Source organism: Epinephelus fuscoguttatus, linkage group LG13 (assembly GCF_011397635.1).
Source record: "Epinephelus fuscoguttatus linkage group LG13, E.fuscoguttatus.final_Chr_v1".
Classification (NCBI taxonomy): domain Eukaryota; kingdom Metazoa; phylum Chordata; class Actinopteri; order Perciformes; family Serranidae; genus Epinephelus; species Epinephelus fuscoguttatus.
The window spans coordinates 9,461,703-9,482,733 of NC_064764.1; the positions used below are offsets into that span (position 1 = coordinate 9,461,703).

The 21,031-nt window shown below is 39.5% G+C and overlaps 2 protein-coding genes across 4 annotated transcripts in view; both read right to left on the minus strand.

The window, feature by feature from the left end:
- Positions 1-14,147, minus strand: part of spegb (striated muscle enriched protein kinase b) — a 48,810-nt gene extending 34,663 nt beyond the window's left edge. For 2 of the 3 annotated variants that reach the window (XM_049594016.1, XM_049594015.1), the window contains exon 1: positions 13,017-14,147. In XM_049594016.1, coding sequence (XP_049449973.1) covers positions 13,017-13,434 — 418 coding nt within the window. In that variant the 5' untranslated portion in view covers positions 13,435-14,147. The remainder of the gene's footprint in view (positions 1-13,016) is intronic. The other variant, XM_049594017.1, reaches the window with a different exon arrangement.
- Positions 14,148-16,505: 2,358 nt separating this feature from the next.
- LOC125899702 (C-X-C chemokine receptor type 2-like) lies at positions 16,506-19,689 on the minus strand. Its single transcript, XM_049594178.1, has 2 exons — positions 19,666-19,689; positions 16,506-18,440 (listed from the first exon to the last, which is right to left on the minus strand). The coding sequence occupies exons 1-2, from the start codon at positions 19,670-19,672 to the stop codon at positions 17,365-17,367; spliced, it is 1,083 nt and encodes a 360-aa protein (XP_049450135.1). The 5' UTR covers positions 19,673-19,689; the 3' UTR covers positions 16,506-17,364.
- Positions 19,690-21,031: the final 1,342 nt, after the last annotated feature.

Here is a 21,031-nt window from a genome sequence, read left to right on the forward strand (position 1 = left end):
TAATTCTTAATTCTATTTTTCAATTCTGCTAATTTCAGTTCACGCCCCAAATCAAAAATACATATTCTTCCTCTTACCTGTAGTGCTATTTATCAATCTAGATTGTTTTGGTGTGGGTTGCTGAGTGGTGAACAGAGTTACAAAGTAACGCATTAGAGTACTAAGTACATTTTCAAACAAGACATCAGTTACTTCCGTTACTTTTAGAGCGCTGGTCCTTCAGCTCCAAAACAGCAACAGCTGTCGTTGGGTTCTAATAACGGAGATAACCTTAAACCTATCAGTCTGAAAGAAGCCACGGAGCTTGTGGCTCGCTACGTGGTCGGAGAAATGCTGCCGTTGTCTACGGTGGAGTCTAAATAGGTGGAGCAGGACTCGCTGACAGACATATTTCAGACCCAGGACTTGCATTATGCCTGGTACGTGCTACACGACTTTTCTGCCTGTTCTGAAAGTCACTATGTCACATTACAGGATTGTGGAGTCATAAAATCGTGTCGTGACTTGGCCGACAGACATGACACACTACACGATGGTACTCACCAATTATCCCTGGTCGTCTTTCACGACGTGTGTGATGTCATCGGGTTATTCTTGTCCTATTTTTATTACTTTTACTATTATTTGAGTCACTGTGTGTCTGTTCATGTGCCAGCCGACATGTTGTTGTAGTCACCTAAAAGCGTCAGCAGATGGCAGGACCTACATTTGAAGTACCGTCTATAATGTAGTTTGTTTCAAATGAAGCTGGGAGCCTCTGCAGTTGTGGTGAGTAAAAGCCCCGCTGCTATTTGTTAATGTTATTACTTTATGTCCGACCGTGAGGATGTACCATTGTTTGCTAGCTTGATGCTAATGACAGTAACGTTAACTCAGCGGGTTGACAAAGTGCCTCTGCTGTTTCACACCATCATTTCCCCTTTTACTCTGTGTGGTAACATCCCTAGAGGAAATATTAAAATGCTGGGGTGTTGTTGTCATACAGTTGTCTACGGCAGCAGATCGCTCTGTGTTTCTACTGGTCAAAGTGACGGCTGTGATGGGAGAATTGGATCTCAGTGAAGGGCAAGTGGTCCATAACTTTAATTTTGGAGACAAAAAATGTAGGCTAAGCGCCCTGTGGTCCATAGAGTGCCGAAGTCACGCCCCTTCCGGTGAAGCTCATGGGACCTTAGATTGGGAAAAAATATGAATGGCAGTGAATGGGGAGAGAAATATTATCTTTTGTTCCCGTTTGAGTTGTGACATGAAATCCAAATATGTTGTTAATGAATTTAAATCATAAATTTTAAGGTCAAGAAAGTCATACTTTGTGGTAAAACTGTTGAGATATAAGCTTTTGAAAAAAAAGGTAATTAGAAGAACTACACAGGAGGCGGTCGCGTATGTGACGTCATAGCCTTAGCTCGCTTCCAGCAGCTTGGAGTGACTGCAGCCTGGCACAAAATACACAGACATCTTCAATCATAAATCAATTAATCATAAAACAGTGGAATTTCAGCGGGGAGGCCAAGCTAAAGGAAGCGAGCGAAAGCTATGACGTCACATACGCGACCTCCTCCTGTGTACTCTTGAGTCTTTCTAATTAAAAAGCTTATATCTCAACAGTTTTACCACAAAATATGACTTTCCTGACCTTAAAATTTATGTTTTAAGTTCATTAACATAATACTAATAGACTAATAGATTTCATGTCGCAACTCAAACGGGAACAAAAGATAATATTGCTCTCCCCATTCACTGCCATTCATATTTTTTCCGATCTAAGGTCCCACGAGCTCTACAGGAAGGGGCGTGACTTCGGCACTCTATTGCCCAATAGGAAATGTAGAATACTCAAAAGTACTTTAAAAATACTTGAGTTACTTTACTCAGGGAGTAACGCAGTAAAGTAACTGGTTACTTTAAAAAAAAGTAACACAGTAAAGTACTTTGATTACTTTTAAAGTAACCCTAACCCAACTCTGGTGAAGATATCAGTCATGGAGATGTCTGCCTTCTCACCAGTATAATGGAGCTAGATGGCACTCAGCTTGTGGTGCTCCAAAATAGCACCAAAATACATTGAAAAACTGCAATGTCTCTTTCCAGAAATCATGACCCGGTTACTCAAGATAATCCACAGCCCTTGTTGTGAGCAGTTTCATGAAGGAACTATATTTTCTTTAACAAACTATACCGGCCAACCGTATCATCATGCAGAAGGAAGCGAGCATCTACTGCTAGCTTACCTAGCACCGCTGAGCTACCTAACATTACTGCTCAGCTAAGAAGGATGACATTTATTTATTTTATTTATTTATTTATTTATTTATTTATTTATTTATTTATTTATTCAACAGGGACAGCACACAGCTATTTAGCTGCACCAGAGTTAGCTATAAGCTAATTTTCATCTGTAGTCCCTTCAGAGGAAACAGAGAATAATTTCTCTACTAAAAGACACTATTATATAAAAAAACCCCACAATTATAAATGAAGCATATTCATGACACAGCAGCTTCAGCAATAACAATGGCAAGACAACATCGGGTCATAGCAACATTAATATTTACATTAATGTTTACATCTCATGCTGTCATGAAGACGAGCCTCTAGTCCATGAGTAGATGTGCGCTTCCTTCTGCATGATGATATGGCTGGCAGGTGCAGTTCAGTAGACAGATAATACCATAAAACTTCAATTAATAGCCCAGGCTAATATTTGCTCATTCATTGAATCGCATCATCATTGAACTCAAGAGGCCTATATTTGGGACAGGTGTCTATGTCGGGCAGGCCTTTAATTCCTTTCACACGAAATTGCTGCTCGGCAAAGACCAGGAAATACAATAGTTTTTTTTTTTTATTTAAACCAGTATGAATATTAGTTGTATGAAAATTAGGCTTCAGATAATATATCAATTATGAATCATTCATTTGATCTAGCTCCGACAGAAAGCGCATCTGAGAGGGAGAGAGTTACGGCACTGAGGGATTACAGCATATGGCATACAGACAGAACACCACTTTATCCTGTTAAAACGATCCTCACACCTTGGATTATTACAATAATAATTGAGACACAAAGTTTTATAATAGTTCCCACATGAAACTGCTCACAACAATGTCTGTGGATTATCTTGAGTAACCAGGTCATGATTTCTGGAAAAAGGCATTGCCGTTGAGTTTTTCAATTTTTTTTCTTTGGCACTTTGAGCACCACAAGCCGAGTGCCATCTAGTTCCATTATATTGGAGAGAAGGCAGACATCTCTACAGCTGATATCTCCAACACTCTGCAACTCACACCAGATCAATCCAGACTCATAAACTGCATTACAGGTAAGAGAGAAAATATGTAGTTTTCATTTTGGGGGGGAACTGTCCCTTTAAAATCACACTGTAACATTTGGGTTAGAAAATGTTTCCAGTTTAGGATATTGTTATAGTTTCACAATATGTGTATCTAACAATACAGGAGCTCAAGCAACACCAGTCTGGGAAACATCACAGCATATCAGCATTTTAATGAAACTTGCAATTCTTGTAAGTTACTTCAAAGCAGTGCCTTTTTGATCAGAGTTCTGATGCTGGCCAATGTGATTATATTCCACAATAACACTGGTCACATCATTGTCTCTCATTCGATTAAGAGTGTACAGAGCAGCTTCATCTCCTTTAATCGTTATCATTGCAACCGACACCGTCAGTTAACAAAAACATTGTGTGGCCAGAGCAGCAATGTTAATACAATGCTTCTGTCAACCTATCACATGGAGTATTTTACAGTCCTGTATGTTCTACATACAGTAAATGGTCAAATCAGTATAATAAATAGACGTATGATTGACAAAGATAACATGGAATAGCACTTGCCTGATTTTTTCTTTGGTCTGGATTTTTTTTTCATGGCCACTGTTGGTATGTCCTCGACAGGTATTTTTTGCCTTGGCTTACATTCAGCAGCAGGGTATTCCCCGAGATACACTGGGGGTTCCGAGCCATTACTACACGCCTGAATCAGGAAAATTTTCTATGAAGACATCAGCTATTAATATCTGACTTAGATGTAAAAGATCCAACTTGTTATATACTGTAAGGCTGCTAACATGCAGGTAAAAGCTTCTTAAATGCAAAGAAAAATGGAAAGAAGGCACTTTAATCCATTATATAACAAGTTGCACCTCAGAGTGTCAGCACTTCCTCTAAGAGAATCCGTTTCTGAAAAAGCACAGAGCATAGATCTCCATCCGCAGGTGGAAATGTCTGTTGAATGCATATCATCCACTCTGAGGGAGCCCCCCTGTCCACACAATAGCCAGCGACAGTGTAAGCATCTTCCCCCGCTGTGTTCCACCCCACAGGCAGTGCACACCGATAGGCAGAAAAACCAGTGGGAGTGATCCAGCCCTCTTGAGATCAGTGTTCTACAGCATTGGTTGACATTTTTCATTTTTTCCTTCCTCCCCATGTGTCTGTGTCTTATTCTTCAACCGGTGTAACGAGCTGATGTTGTGTTGTCGGCAGAGAAGGGGAGAATCACTGCAACAGCTAAAGGGAGCTCCTCACTCCTCTGCATTGCTGGAACACTGTTAGCTCTCACAGTGAATGTGGTACTGGCTGCTTAGACTGACTACACAAAGCCATCCTATTTCCAAAGGCTATGATGGATTTAATTGCTGTCCACACATAAAAGATAACACAGCTATTGTTCTGTGAACATAACAAAATCAGCAGCTGCTCATGTTTGGTATAATAATTCTTGAATATGCTGTAACGTTGCCATCACATGGTACATTTTGAATGACTCAGTATCCAAGAATTGTTTCCCCTGAGGGAAAGGAAAAGGCATTACTGCTTACACATTTCATTTCACCACCGAGTATAACTCAGTACACAGAAATAGCTACACTTAGAAATGACATTTCAATTCACATAGCAGCACACGGTGCTCAGGACAAAAGAGCACAGTGGGCGCGCTGAGAGTTTGCTCACACACTTACGAATATTCACATTTTTAAATAAACCAAGGCTAAAAAAAGGCACTAACTTTACAGCCTGATACATCAATAATAGCTCAGAATAAATCACCAGAGGCTGAGGTCACAAAATGTACTTTAATAATTGTGGATACCTACAGGCTTAATTACATGGTTTGTTGATTATATAACATCAGGTCATAGAGAGTGTCTTTGTTTCCTTGGCAGCTGCACTTTACTGTACGTGGACCTTTTCAATGTTTTTTTTTTTTTTTAGTTTCTCCATTTATGAATTCAACATTAATTTAACAAAGTGGAAATCAGACATGATCCTCAGTCTTGTGACAAAAATAACACAGTGTTTTAGTGTAAGCTGAAGCAGGCTTTGGCACAGGCTATGTGCTGGGATATTATACTGTCGCAGAATGACTGTGCTCGTACTGTGACTGTACAGGTATTAGTTTGTCTGAGTAATGTGTTATATTAAAGTGATATTGCACAATGTTCCAAAACTGCTGGGGTCACACAATGAAAGAAGAGCCTGCCAGCTCTTACTCTAAGTTGTTTTGTGGTTATCATCACACATCCAGTGTTAGAATGACTTACTGATGCTAAAATGCTAAATATTGCTACAGTGTTGTTACACTGACAAACAGATCAACAGATAAAATGACGACATGTGATGTGACAGAAGTTGCTTGTAATGATGAAACCACGGAGAATTATTACAAAAGTCCTCGGTCCCTTTCAGTTTAGCCCCTTATAGCTTTGGTTTTAGTTTTGTTTTCATTTCACGGCCTGCAAATTAATTTCCCTGAAAATACTTTCTGTCATGCCATAACCACTTTAGAGCGTGGTAATGTGTTATAGAGGGCATGACACAATTTCATACTACTACAGTATACGTTACCTTGTTTCAGCAATTTTCTTCAATCTAGAGCCAAAACCAATCTGTTCTTTTTTTGTCGTGTTTAAATTGACTTATGTCTGAACAAAGCACCTTAAGTTTGCTCCTTAAGCATGACACTTAGGGTTTAGTTTTTCCTTAGCTGAGGAAATTACTTCAGGGTGTTGCACAGAATCTCTTAAAAGGTTTCTTTAGTGAAGGAAAGACATTTACTGTACTGAAAGAGATTTTACAGCAGTAAAACTCTACTGTTTCCATGGAAACCATTTCCTTGCTTGAACGTGTGCTTGTGATAGCCTAGCCTACCTGCTGCACCTAACTATCGTCTCACAAAGTTGGCCTGGTAGTAAAAAAAAATGGCAGGAAAACAAAATTGGTTGGGGGAAGACAAAATCATACTTCTAGAGGAATTCAATAAAAAAAGACAGAACTGAAAATAATGCTGAAAATAACAGCAAACATGAAGCAACAAACATGGGAGGAAATTGCACAGAGCCGTTATTAAAGAAGAGCGCAGCTTTGGAAAGTCTCGTGATTCTACATTACCAAAAACTGTGTTTAATTTGTTAATTAACATTTAAACTCATGTTGGAAAAGCACTGGGGCATTTTGTTTCCTGGTGGTGCATTGTTTTTCTTCTTTTTTTTATTCCAGTGGCCAAAAATATGTAATGATGTAATGCTATATTGCGATATTTCCAACTTAAGTAAACTATGATAGTTTTAATTAAAGCTAACCTTAAGAATAATAATTTTCCAGTGAACTCCAATAAAACTAAACAGTTAGTTTCACTTGGTTTTTTCACTGTGATACATGTACAGTTAATATCCTTTGTTTTTCTTTACTGTATGTGACTGCTACTATTTTGCATGTACTGTAAATCCAAAATCTGTTTTTTGGTATTTAACTGTGCTCTACTGAAAATAAAACACCAGGTTTAAATCACAGAAAGCAATCAAGGGATTTTGTGTAGCTGATTGGCAAACTGCATATTCTGCAATTTCCTGCACAGACGTTTTGCTAAATGCGAGGTAATGAAGAGATTGTAAAATTTTCAATGTAGTTTTGTCAGCGCTGACTATACTGACTGCGAAGGTTTGACTTAATGCAACATGACTGAGTGTTAACACCCAATTCAACATAGTAAGTGCAAATAGTTACAACAAAATACCACATCTATCAGTCATAATGGTGTTGTATGAGATCATAAACTTTACTTAATCCACACTGCAAGATGGCTACTGATCCTAGAGAGGTTACTGAATATGAGCATGGGAAACAAAGGCCCCTCATATGAAAATCCACATTACAGTTGCTGTGATTATGACAAAACAGTCCACTACTGCAAGTCTTTGAATGGCTCTAATAAACTCTATAATTACCATTTGGGATTTCTTGTCCTTTAAACAAGTTTCATTTCTTGATCTACTATCATATTGGCCTATAAAAGCAACAGGGCGATGTAGGGGATTTCCACAGTGTAACTGCAGCTCCACCTGTTCCCTCACATTAATGGTCCGGGAGAAAGACAACATGGTGAGGACACTGTCCAAACACATTGGAAAGGGGCCATGGTCATGCTCAGCGGTGACGTCTTAAGTTCCTAGTATTAGGCCTCTTCAAACACTATATTCCTCTGCAAGCTTTGAAGAAGCAATTTAACCTTTTTAAATAAAATCGCTATCAGTTATTTGCTGAGCTATTATTAACCACCCAGAGGATCACCAGTATCTGCAGCTCTTCTCAGCTCTATGCAGCTTTAAGCATCTTTGAGCTCAGTATTTTGGTTTAAGAGCCTGCAGCTCCCTGTTTACTTCAGTTTCACCGGCCTTTTCAACTTCCAGAAAACACAAAAGTTCATGTTCCTTTATAGCAACTGCTTGTGTAAATATGCACCGTTTGCTAACAAGTTCATTATATCAGCTCAAAAGGTGCTACTATCAGCTTACAGCTTGTTTCCACTGCCACCAAGTGGCAAAGAATTTGTTAATGCATGTTTGAAGCTGTAATAATCAATATTTTAATGTGAATGTACAGAATGTATAGTGATCAAGGCATCACTTGAAGGAATGAACCTACATTTATTTCTCACCCAACCGTGCATTTCCCCTAAGCTCTATTTTTCAGGTCATTGTTTTGGTTTTAGGGCCGCAACTTTACAGTTTCGGTTCCCTATCTGCTTGTATCATACTTGCTTGTATCGTTTTCAGCTGCAGCAAGCGGCAGTTTTCAAAGAAAAAGCAGATGAACTCACTGTTCACTAACTGCCTAGCAACAAATGTCAGACAAATTTAGCAGCTAACAGGTGAGCATAGTGCAGCGTTTACCTGCTAAAGTGCCAGATATTTTTCTCAGGAGTTGTTAGGGAACCAAAAATAGAGGTGAGTGGGAAACATATCCCCGAGTGAATGCTAATGTTGCTCTGTATCCGTGTAAATGGGCAACTATTTGCTAATGCTTTCGCCTTCAAGGATGATAATATTTCAGTATAGTGTTTACAACTTGTTTCACTGCCCCCAAGTGGCCAAATTAGAGCTAGATTTAAACATGTATGCATAATTATCATCTTTATTATTTATCTATTGTTTTGCTTTTATTATTTTTACATTCAGTTACTCAATTGTGCTGTTTATGAAAACACATTTGACAGAATAACGCACAATTAAATGCTAAATTTAGAAGAGGATAGAGATATTATTCAGTAATATGTGCATCACAACACACAGCAGACACCTTAATGCTTCTGCGTATTTAGTAGATGTTGTGGATTCATAATTGGCCCTTTCCCTGATCAGTAGAGGGAGGGAAAAAAGTCATACAGGGCCGGGCTAAAATTAGCAGTGATGTCTTCCTGTGTAACAGGAGAGACGTTGGCCTGCTAACATCACAAAAATCTAAGGCCTGGCACATTCCACTGTATAAATAACTAGGGAGAGTTGGTGGATGAGGGGGGCGGTACAGAGAGACATTTTCAAAGAGGGAGAGAGAGAGAAAGGGTTCAGGCAGTACCGCTGAGTGATGGGACAGCTGTAGACTACGCACATGGCAAAGCAGCACAGAGCTGAATCCAACTGAAGGTTAAAATGGAGAGCCAAAGTAAAACTTCTCAACCAAGATCTTTTCAAGCCTCGTTTGAGGAAAGCTGATAGGATTTTTGACTACTGAATACTGTAGAGCCACTACTGTGCCTGATATTCAGTCTCTGCATCACAGTCACACAATCTATCTAGCTTAAGATCATTTTGGGTGTACCACAACACAAAACAGATCCAGGAGCATAAGGATTACTGCCTGTGTAAACCTCATTGCCTGTTAATGCTAATGATGTTCTTGTCCAGCTCAGTTGCAAAACTGACAGACTGATCTTACATGAAACAAAATTACGGGAATCTAGGTGACTGCTTTTTGGTAATGTCTTTAGTGAGCTGTGCAAGCATGATTACTGCTATCATTCAGTATCACAAGGGTGTTGTGAAATAGCTTACTTCTCTATTTAACTGTATTTCTAAATATAGTGACTCCCCTTGGGTGATGCTTGTAATAAAGGTGACACATTAAAAGTGTGTGAACTGTGAAAACTGAAAACAGTGAATTAATTGTGCCATTAAATATATGAAGTTGGGATTAAAGCTGGGGTAGGCAGTTTCATTTTGGCTTAAGTGAGCAAAAATCCCTTAATAACTTTTCACCATATTGCAATTCAAGTCGACTGAGAGAGCGCTCTGTCACTCCTCTTGGCTCTGTTTATGGGCTTTAGAAAATCTAGCCTGTGACAGAAGACTTTGGCCAATCACAGTTCATTTCTGAAAGAGGGCTACAAATGCAGATGTTTCGTCCAGTCAGTGAAAGCCTGATTCAGTGGTAGTGAGAAAATGTTGCTAACTGTTTAGCCTTCTGCTAACCAGTGCTCATCCCCTTTGGTGAAAGCCTAATTCAGTGGTAGCTAGAAAATGTTGCTAATTGTCTAGCCTTCTGCTAAACAGTGCTACAGGCTCATGGCTAGAGCCTGGAATCACGATGTATCCTCCACCTCTCTCCCCCAGGCCTCCAGGAAGTGCATCTGGCTTTGAAGCCAATTTACGGAGTGGCCAAACAGTGGAATTACAACTCCTGGACCAGTCACGTGATGCCACTGGGCCCAAAAAGACTTTTTCCCCATGGACATACATTCAGAAGGAGACATCTGTAAATCAGTGGATACATTTTTTTGAGCATCACAACCCCTGCGGAAAAACTCACTATCAGCATGTAATCTATTTGGTCTGATAACATTTGGAAAGTCTAGAAGACCCATAAGATTAAAGACTTTTATCCCCATTCGGTTTAGCAGAGTGCTAAACAGGAAGTAAATAGTTTTAAGCAGACTGGCAGAAGTCTCTAGTGTGCTAGCTCTATGGGCTAGCAAACTGAATCATCACATGCTGACTCATCAAACTTTCTGTTGCTGCCATCACACAGCTTAGACCTGACGCTGCTGCTGGCCAGCAGCCCCTTGACACATGGCGCTTGGGGGTTTGTGCTGGTCGAATTCAAACCACTACAGCCGCCAACCAAAGGCCTGTCTTTAGAGCTGCTGTCCGCTGTCCTCCTAGCAAAGCAGTCCATAGCGGTGGGGAGCAGGGCGAGGGACTGTGGGATGGCTGGCTAACTAATTTTTGTCTCATTTGTAGTCTGACAAACAGAGAGTGGGGCAAGGATGTGATGTATACAACTCTACAGTGAAATAAGATTAATTAAATCAATGTATGAGAAAGACTGGGTTACTGTATCAAGCACGTGCACATGCTTGTGGTCATCTGGTGGGCGGAGCTTAAGACAGAGGGGAGAGCTGTAGCAGGAGGGTGTATTTTTACATCCTACAGTTTTTTTTTCTTTTTTCTGCCTATCCCAGCTTTAGGGACTAAATAAAGTTTAGGAAATGACTATTCACTGAAGGAAAGGTATGATTACTGTATTTATATTGTAGGCTTCTTCCCGTTTTCTAATCTGTTGTTTTGCATCAGTTATACTCATAACAAAGTCAGTCCTACTAATTTACACTAAGTTGTAAACTGTGGAACTGGAGAGGGGAAAGCTCAATTACTTTTCCAACAATCACAAAATGAAGATGTCTTCAGGCCAGGCAGCAAAGCCCTGTCATTAATTCCCATGTGCCCACATCGGTGCATCTTTTTAGTGGACTATATCCAAACATCCAATATTTATACAGTAAAGGAAATATAATACACTGTGGTATCTTGCTGCCCACACTAAAAGGAATCCTTGTCATCACGTTGTCCAGTCTGCAGGCATCACCACTCTTTTAGTACCCAATTTTTGCACTGAGCTTGCACAAAGCATCTCACTGCTTAAAGTCAGCAGAGATTGTTATGTAAGCTATTCTACATCACCAGAGAATGCTGTCATTTGCCAAAACTGTACTCATGTTAAACTGATTGAACTGTACTCAGCAGTGATGAGTCTGGACGTATACCCTCTCAGCAGGAAAAGGCTGTTTTAAATTGAAAAATGACTTTCCGCTTCACACTCACGTTGAGCACTGCGGAACAATGACAGAGTACTTGAACTGATATATGAAGGGCATATGTGTGGAGCTATTGGTATCATTTTTTAAAGCAGCTGAAGTGGTCAAAGCATTCAGGTGAGCTGAATTTAGATCAGTGCCAGAGAGCACAAGATGCATGACAAGAGGTTGTGTTGATCACAGTGGAAGAGCCGTCTGAGCATTCTGGCTAGAAATTGAGGAATCTGACCGTGAAACACTCGAAAACTTGCTCTGGCTGAATTTATCAAAGGCGAGTGTATAAAGAATGATTCATTTTGAGTGTCTCTGTGTGTATGGTGGACATCTAGTCAGCTCTCTCTTCATATGCTAATCTGATACCCACAATTCCTTATTAATACAAAAACATAACACAAAAAAGCATTTTGATGATGGAAATATGAACTTTTAACATCTTGAAAATACACATGACCTAACAGCGCATCTACATGTACAAAAGATCCTTGGCCGCATCTAAAAACGATAAACCTCCATCACTTCAGAAAAACATCTCTCAGAGATGTAGTGTTGCATCTAGTGCAACAATCATCCGGACCATGTGGTCTGCACAATAGTAGGATGACTCATTTTGGATAAATATCTGTAACGGCATAAAAGTTGAACTAATGCAATAATTCAATTTGTTTGGTACATAGTAATTATTATCATCATGTAATGATGTGTGTATTAATTACACCTTATATGACACAAGTTATTGAAAAAAGAAACTGAACCAGTTTATCCCTGTGCTTGTTGCTTCTGTGCCTCTTTCCAGATGGTTTTGGAGACGTTTTTGGGGCACCTTTATGTGACTTGGGAAATAAATTGCATAAATTGCATGTAATACTTTCCAGTAAATCTTACTGTATGCTTTGTACATATGTGGCAAAGAAATATCTTAATGAGTTTAACAGTTATTTATAGAGGACAAAAGCTAGGAGACAAGGGGAATATACATGTTGTAGAGCAAAAGAGAGTTTTTGTGTTTGGCTTTACATCTAAAAAAAAAAAGTGTCCATGTATATTTTCACATGTTGTTGCCTCCCTTTTCTGTCTTTTGGGGCAGCATTAAAAAAATGAATCTATTTGATTATCTTAAGTATGACTTACATAAAACGTACATAAAAATTGATTGTCAAATCACTGATGAACAGAAGTTCAAAGATAAAGCCAGTGATCTGCACTGCCTGGCCAAGTACCACATAATAACAGAAACCATTTAGTCCCTTAACAACCTAAATTAATTTATGATGAATATACAAGTAGTAGTACAAGTCCTGCTTTAGATATCAGTCAGTGTTATCATTTAATGTTCCAGCAAAAAGAAAAGGAAGCCAGTCAGGCCCACATGATGTCTTCTACTTACTTGTCAGGAGGCTAGGCCTTTTGAATGACTGTGGCATGCTGGGTAATTTTCATGGAAGTTATTACAATCAATAGTCGTGTAGTTAAAACCAAACTGTCTGCTTGACAGCAATATTACTGAATACACGTAACCGTGCATTAGAAGACTGAATTATGTGATATCAGATGGTTATATATGTTAGTATTCAGGAGTTCTTGAATACTTCAGTGTGTGAAGTAGTAAGTGTTCTCAGTGGTATTACCTTCACCCAGATCCAAGACAGCCAGCACAGCGCTGCTCCGTGCCTCTCCCACGTGATTATTGGCGATGCAGGTGTAGAGGCCAGCATCACTGGGTTTGCAATCCCTAATCCAGAGCCCTCCGTACTCCTGGTTCTCCATGTTGAGGAGGTCTTCATTGTGGTACCAGTACAGAGAGGGCTGGGGGTCTCCAGCCACTGTTACCTTCAGACGGATGTCACATCCTGTCCCCACAGCGGCGTTCCTCATTTTGCGTATAAAAACAGGAGGAGATGGGGTGGGATAAGAGGGTCCTCGAGGGTCCGGGACAACTTGCTCGGGACTCGCTTTGGACCGTTTTGGGGGGATGATGGGGCTCGGAGGTGCCGCTGCTTCATCTGGCCCTTTTTTCAGGGTCACTTGCACCTCAGCTTTCCTCATGGTTGAGCTGATTTGGTAGATCCTACTATGGAGTCTGTAACTGTGTATGTGGATTGTGTGCCTACAACACTGACTGGGCCCTCTCTTAGTATTCTAAACCAAAATCCAGTGAGGGCGTTAGAGTCTATGAGCAGCCTTTACATACAAATTACAGGTTACAAAGTTCTCACATTTTCAAAGATCATCTGTAAGTTTCTATCATTTGAAAAGCCAATCATAAGATAAGAACAGATATGTTTCATATTAAGAAACATATCTGCAGTGGATGAATCCGCTCAAATGGCTGCTCTCTATCCTGAGTTGTTGACCAAAGAGGAAAAAGAAATAGTTGATTACCAGGTAATTAGGTAGACAGAGATAGCTGCCTCTCTCCTGCCCAGAGGTATTTTTAGGGCAAGACCCACTGGATCATGTTGCATTAACAGCTCCTTTGACTTGTCTCTTGGAAGTGACGGCCCTGCTTTTCCTGATGTTCTGACTTTTCAGCCTTGTATAACCATTTCCCAGCGATGTGTAACTACCTCCGCAGAACAAGGTGAATCTTCAACGAGTTTCCTCTTTATTCCCAGTGGCCTTGACATCTATTCTTCCATTTGAATGCAAGCATCAAGTCCTGTCCAGCAAGTTGCACACTGCCCCCCCCTTCCTTGTCCCATGAGTTAAACCACCCCACTCATGATGTCCCCCTACCTCTGCCAGCCAGTCTGACAGGGGAAATGACAGTCAGAGCCCAGCAAGCTGTACAATGACAGCTGCATGGTGATCCGTCTGCCCAGTCACTGCGAGGCTCCCGCCCCCTTGTCATTTTTAGCCAACCTGAGGTCAGTAGAACATGTGAGATGGTGCAACACTTGGCACAGAGGAAGGGGGTGGTTGGTATGGGACAGATCTTTAATTTGTAGGTCAAATGTAGAGGCTGACGTTGGCTTCCCGATTTTGTTGAGGTGGTCAGATATCATAAAAATGAAAATATTATCACTGCATTAACATTGCCAGCCGGCAGCTGTGACCCTACAATGGATATTTAAAGTATCTACATGTGCTGACAAAGTTGAGCCAGTATCCTAGATTGCAGAGTAGTTGCATCTGTTGAAGACTGATGTCTGAATGAAGCAGTTCAGTGTTGTAAAATAAGACTTAAGTCACCTTGGAAGAAAAGCAGGGAACTAGAAATAACTCTACTATCATCAAAATATTGCCACAAGCAGATTCAAACACAAAATCCAGCCAGGCACCATAACCTAATTAATGTTAGTTTAACAACACTGAAAATGCATTTTGTAATGATAAGTTAATGTACGTATGTTGTACATTGTTTCCTGTTAAGGCAAGCACTAAAGGCTTTTATAGAATGTTTATGTTCTAACACTATGTGAGATGTATTCCTGCATTATTATTGCTAGTAGTAGTAGGCTGGTAGTAGCTAGTGGCCCTTATAGCTGTTGTTGTAGTGTTGATAGAAAATATTATATTAATGTCAGTGGTTTTCAGATTTCAAATTTGGAATTCCTCTACCAGCAAAATGTCTTTATAAACAACACAATCTCATGACGTCGTCACATATCAATTTTTGGCCGAGATATGATGTGCAAGGTACTCTGGATGCGTTGGTTGCTGATGTTCTGGGACACCGGGTCAATTTCAGCCTGTTACATGCATTGTCTGTTTTTTAAAATACACTTCCATTTTCACAGGAAATGAACAGTTTGTATACTGCGCTTTCAAAATAAATGCACTACATTGGTACAACACTGCAAATTGACGTTTTTTTCCTTCAACAACCAACGCATGTGGTTGAGTTTGCCTACACACGTGGTTGGGTTTAGAAAAAGAGAACAGGGTTTTAGGCTTTACAGTCTTACAGGAAGCAAACACTGGCCTCCCTGGTGAGAGTCAGTGGTTGATAGACCCATCCACCACCAATCCCCCCCAGCCTACTCATACTTTCGCTGCCTTAATTTTAATTTTTGTCCTGCCGCGTTTCTTCCTAATGCCACCGGGTGTCGTGAAACAATAGCGGTGACCGGCCATGTTTTATGCCGACATAAACGGATGGCTTTTTACTTCGGTGTCTAATATTGGAAGTCGCTGACCAAGTGCAGATTTTCGATGACTTTGTTGCTATAACAACAAAGTCTATGCATTATACACAGTACCCAAACGGAGACATATTTTTTGGAAATATGGAAATACATTTTACTAGTTTATAAAAAATACAAGAGACTGTTGATTATACTCAAAAGTTGTTGTTGTTTTATCTTGTAAAATATTTACAAAAAAACAGAAATGATTACACAGTACAGCCAACTAAACTAAACTCATCTGTAGCTGTACTGAGAAGGTGGGGGGATACTTAGACTGGAAAATGCGTGGGACCTAACCAGACATTGTTATCTTAAGCCTGAAGTTGATATGGGTTGATCAGAAGTTGCTATAGTTATTATTAGAAAACTAGTTACAGAATAATCTCAGGATTGAGCTTCACGTTATTTTTCATCACAAGAGTAAGAACTGGATATTGACACATTATACTCATATGATACTCATACACAGAGGTTTGATCTTATTATGTTCACCATGGTGTAATGTCACACACAGCGAGCTCATTAACTTAGTTGAATGAACTTGACTATGTTTGCTCTGATTTGGTTTTGATGATGCATTAATCCTGAATCAAACTGTGTGAAGACTAACCTAATGTGGTAATAAGCAAAATATTTTTCTTCTTCTGCTTTTTATAAGCTGCGGTGCCTGTCAGCTGCACTTGCCTAATATCAGTTTGTAAACAGACTTCTTTTAAAAGGCTGTTTTTTCTTTGCGGAGGCAGAAAGGCTTGACTCTTTGACCTCCACTGATTGCTGTAGTGTTGCTGCTGCAGTCATCACAACTTCTGCTATTTCTGAAAAGGCTGCTGTGGCTGTTAACATAAAAAACACTACCGGTCTTATCTTCTAGCAGTATGTCAAATGTAAAAGGTTATGTGAAGTATGATGTGACTCAGTGGTGTTATATTAATCAGAAACACAGAGCAGTGTACATGTTTATATAAAACTTTAATGATGATTGCGACTGTACAGACTGCAAATTGTTTGCCATGTGAATAAAAACCAGCTGTCTTCACCTAAATATACATAACACTCAAACAGTCTTACCTACAAAAAATTGAATACATTACTATAAAAACATAAATGGAGTTTTACAGCATTGTACAGGATAGTTTTATGGTGCTGCTGCAATTGGCGCAGTAAAACCTTGAGTAAAATGCTCTCTCATAAGACAGTGATATTGATTTGGAAATTTGAATAATGTAGAAAATCATTTTTGATGACTCACCCTCTCTACTCACTTAGAGAAAAAAAAATCATCTACACTGTCTTAACTAAAGAATCAATTTAAGCTTGTTTTCCTGAGCTTTCAGCTGCATCTCAAAGTGTTCATCCCAGGATGCTTTGTTTTATTGTTGTTACGTAGTATTACTGTGTTGAAATATAGTGACACTTCAAATCGAAACTTAACAAACATGTTTTTCACAGTTTCCTCTTAACTATACATGACTAAAGAAATAGGGAGATTTGAGTGGGTAACCAGAACAACATCGACAATGTTTACAGCTTAACTTTAAAGAACATTTCTCTGGTTAATACTGAGCTTAAGCCAAAAACAAGTTAAATATGATGATAAAAAAAAATAGACAAAAGAATGAAAAAATATTTACAAATTTGATTAAATGTCCAAGGCCACGCTTGGCAAATTTTGTTAAAAAAAAAAAAAAAAAAGACCAAAAAAATATTGAAAAGTCCCACAATGTTGCAATAAAAATGCAGTTAAGTATCAAAACTAGTACTCTGTTGTCCAGCACATGAGATCGTGCAGTAAATACACTGATGTGATTAATTTATGTGAATATTTCAAAGTGTCTCTCTGGTCGTCTCACATGACTGTAGATGTGATTTCTGATGACATTGAAGACCTGCTGGTTCTTGACACAGATGCTCTCTCCAGGATGCCCATCTTCCTCAATTTCTGCAACAGATTCTTCCTAAACTTCTCTCCAACAAAGGCATACAGCACTGGGTTGACACAGCTGTGAAGCAGGCCCAGACTCTGAGTAGCAAACATGGCCTGATCAACTGCCATCCTTGCTGGGCACCCGTACGGCACTATCTTTGCCCTGAAGAATGTATCTGCCATCACTGCAATGTGGTACGGAGTCCAACAAAGCAGGAAGGCGACAACCACGCAGACAATCACCCTCATGGCTCGTTGCCGCTGAAACCCCCCACGGATGTGAAGGAGGCGCTGGATGGTTACTCCATAACAGGGCAGCATGATGGCCAAGGGGATAAAAAAACCCAAAGCGTGGCGAAGAATCCTGGTGGCCAGCCGCCACACGTCAGCACTGCCGGGATCGTACAGTTCAGCACATGCTATCTGACTAGAGTTTTGAGATTGGGAAGCAGAATTAAAAAGCCCTGGCAGAGACAGAAGCACTCCAACAGCCCAGACAGTAGCACAAACTCCCCAGCTGACTAACTGTCTGTTAGCCCTGCGAGCCTCCATAGCTCTCACAATCACCATGTAACGGTCCATACTGATGCACGTCAGGAAGAGGATGCTTGAGTAAAAGCTTAGCTCTTGGAGGACGGTGACAATTTTGCACATGGCGTCTCCAAACACCCAACCCTTTGTCACAGACGTGGCCCAGAACGGGAGAGTGATGGCCAGCAGGAGGTCTGCAATCGCCAGGTGGAGGAGGTAGAGGTCAGAGGGAGGCAGCGACTGCTTGCTCAGGCAAATCACCAGCCCCACCACCAGATTTCCAGGAATGGCCAACAGAAAGATGATGACATAAAACACGCTGACGACAACCATCACACCATCAGGGGCAGAGAAGGGGTTGCAGGGTTGGGTCTCAGGATTTATAATAAACTCCGAGTCATTATAAGTAAAGTTGAGCTCTTCATAAATCGAGCCAAAGTCTATAAATAGAGAAGATGTGGTTGGATCTGGGGACAGCAACAAAATACAGTTTTAGTAAGCCTGTTAACATAGGCCCAATTAAAATACTTAATGTACTTTATAACAGATCAGACTGGCCACAGGCAGCATACAACATCACTGTAGGGGAGACCGGGGTTGGTTAGCACACTTTTCATTCTCTTCCATATTTCTCTGGCATAATTCATGTTAAAATATTCAAACCAGAAGTAAATGCTTACAAATATGTTTAAATGTACATAAAATAAATCTTTTTAAAATTAGGTGATTCATGATTAAAGTCGTGTTGCCAATCAGTCCCATCATGGGGTTGATTAGCACAATGTTTAAATGCTATAGTTACAAAAAATGAAGCAACCTAAAGCTACAATTTGAACATTTAATATAAACAAAAACCAGAAAACACAAACATTTAGTAGAATATCAGCCCATTTTTACAACCAAACAACATTTTAAAGCAACTACTAGGAATGTCTAGTTACTTCTGTCATAGACCATTGAAAGCAATAAAAATTAACTAACAATATAAACATTGCTTTCAATCTTTCAGAATAGTTTACTGTTACAGTTGGTTGGCTCACGTGCAAACCAACCCCAAAATCAGTGTGCCAAACGACCCCACCCACTTTTGACCCAGATTTGTGATGAAATCATGTGAGCCATCACTCATCAGGTTTTCAAATTTTTATATCAAAATGTATCTGATTGCTTCGTCTATGAAATAAAAGTAACACATTTTCCAATATTTCTCTCGAACACAATTTTATATCCCCACAGATCACTTTTTTTACTTTCTATAAGCTGCTATAAAATTGAATTGTTACCCTCACCGAAAACACTGGTGACTTTCAGATGTTTTAATTGCATTTTGATGTTAATTTTGTGTTTCTGTGACCTTTAAAGGACCAGATAATAGTGTGTGAACCAACCCCAGTCTCCCCTACATCGGCAAAACACCAGCTAATGAGCTATTTAATCATGTTCGTTACAGTGTTAACATATCATGCAATACATATTTTTTACTGTTTTAAAAATAATATTGAAGCAGCCTACATTAAAAAAAAATTATATTATAATTTCCATAAAATTGCAAGTCCCCATTTACCTATTACCTATTTCAGGGCGGTATTAAGGGCTACACATTGTCAAGCTGTCTGTAATACAGCAGTAATACATGTATTAATTAAATATCAGTCCATATAAGATTGTTATTCTGAAGATGAAAATACTCACCAGTCATTGTGGTGTCTTCTTTGTGGGAAGCACTGGGTATGTCACAAGGAGGCAGAGAACAAAATGCTGTATGTCTCTTCACTCCTCCCATCACTGGTAACCATAGGCCCATTTCCTCTTTGTCACACGTACACACATTCTGATTTGCTTAAGAATACCAAAACAAAGATTTTAAAAACATAAAATGAAGCGCATCACATCTTCAAATTTTTGTAGACGTAGGCTTGTACACTATTGTTATTTTGTAAATTAAAATGTGTGTTTACACAGCATATTCAGTAGTTAATTGGGCTGCAGGCATATTGCTAGACAAGCATTAATATAGATTTCCAATCCCATTTTTTATGTAGTGAATATAGAATAGAGCTAATATTAGGCATTTTACCTTGTTTTTTCCCCACATCTACTGATTATTTATTTAATCTCCCAGCAATTATTTTCATCTCTTGTAAAGTGTTTGTTGATATATCAGTCAAGACTATCTCCAGCAGTCACTGTTTGGTTATTCTTTGACCACAGTGTTTCCCTCTAAACAAACCCATGCCATCATCTGAATCATCCGTGTCATGAGATGAGCTGTCACTCTGTTGGCAAAACTGAAAGAGAAACCATTGGTTCTTGGAAGATTTATGACTTCAAAATAAACACTGGATGAACTATCAAAATATTCAAGAAATGTAGCATATAAGAAATGTTTGATCGCCATTGTTAATTAAATTTGCCTGGTTTTCCAACACTCTTAAAACCTGTTTATTTGCTGGCTTTGTTTATATTGTTAAGAAATGTATACATAAAGAAAACTGTGTGCAGAATACTTCCCTATAAATGACTCTGCAACATCTTTTAAGGGAAACAGACTGAAACCTGGATCTGGGCCTCTATAAACACGCGGTGATATTTGAAATACCACATGATGTGACTACATTTCTGAATGACCACTGCTGCTGAGGAAGTTCCCGGCTCATGACATGCTTCTTGTGTTGACACATGAGCGCTGAGCATCACATTTCCTGCCACACTTCTCATGTGTTTCAACTTCCAGTGTCACAAGAATTGCATTTTTTTTTCACAAGTGGAATTACATAAACATGTTTTGAACATGTGGGTAAGATAGATAATGGGGCTACTAGACTTTAGGAGTGGGGTTTCTGGAAGTGTTAGATAGGAATGTCCCTAGAGTCTCATTTTAGTTTCACATTGTATGCAGCTACAGTGGCACTCATAACAATGACAGGTGGTTTTGTTTCTCTTCCATCCTACTTGGCTCATAAAAAATCCCATTTTCCCACAAAGAACAGATAGTGTTAATTTAGACTAAACAGACTCCATTGTGTCATTTGAAATGTCCATCACACGTAAACTCTCA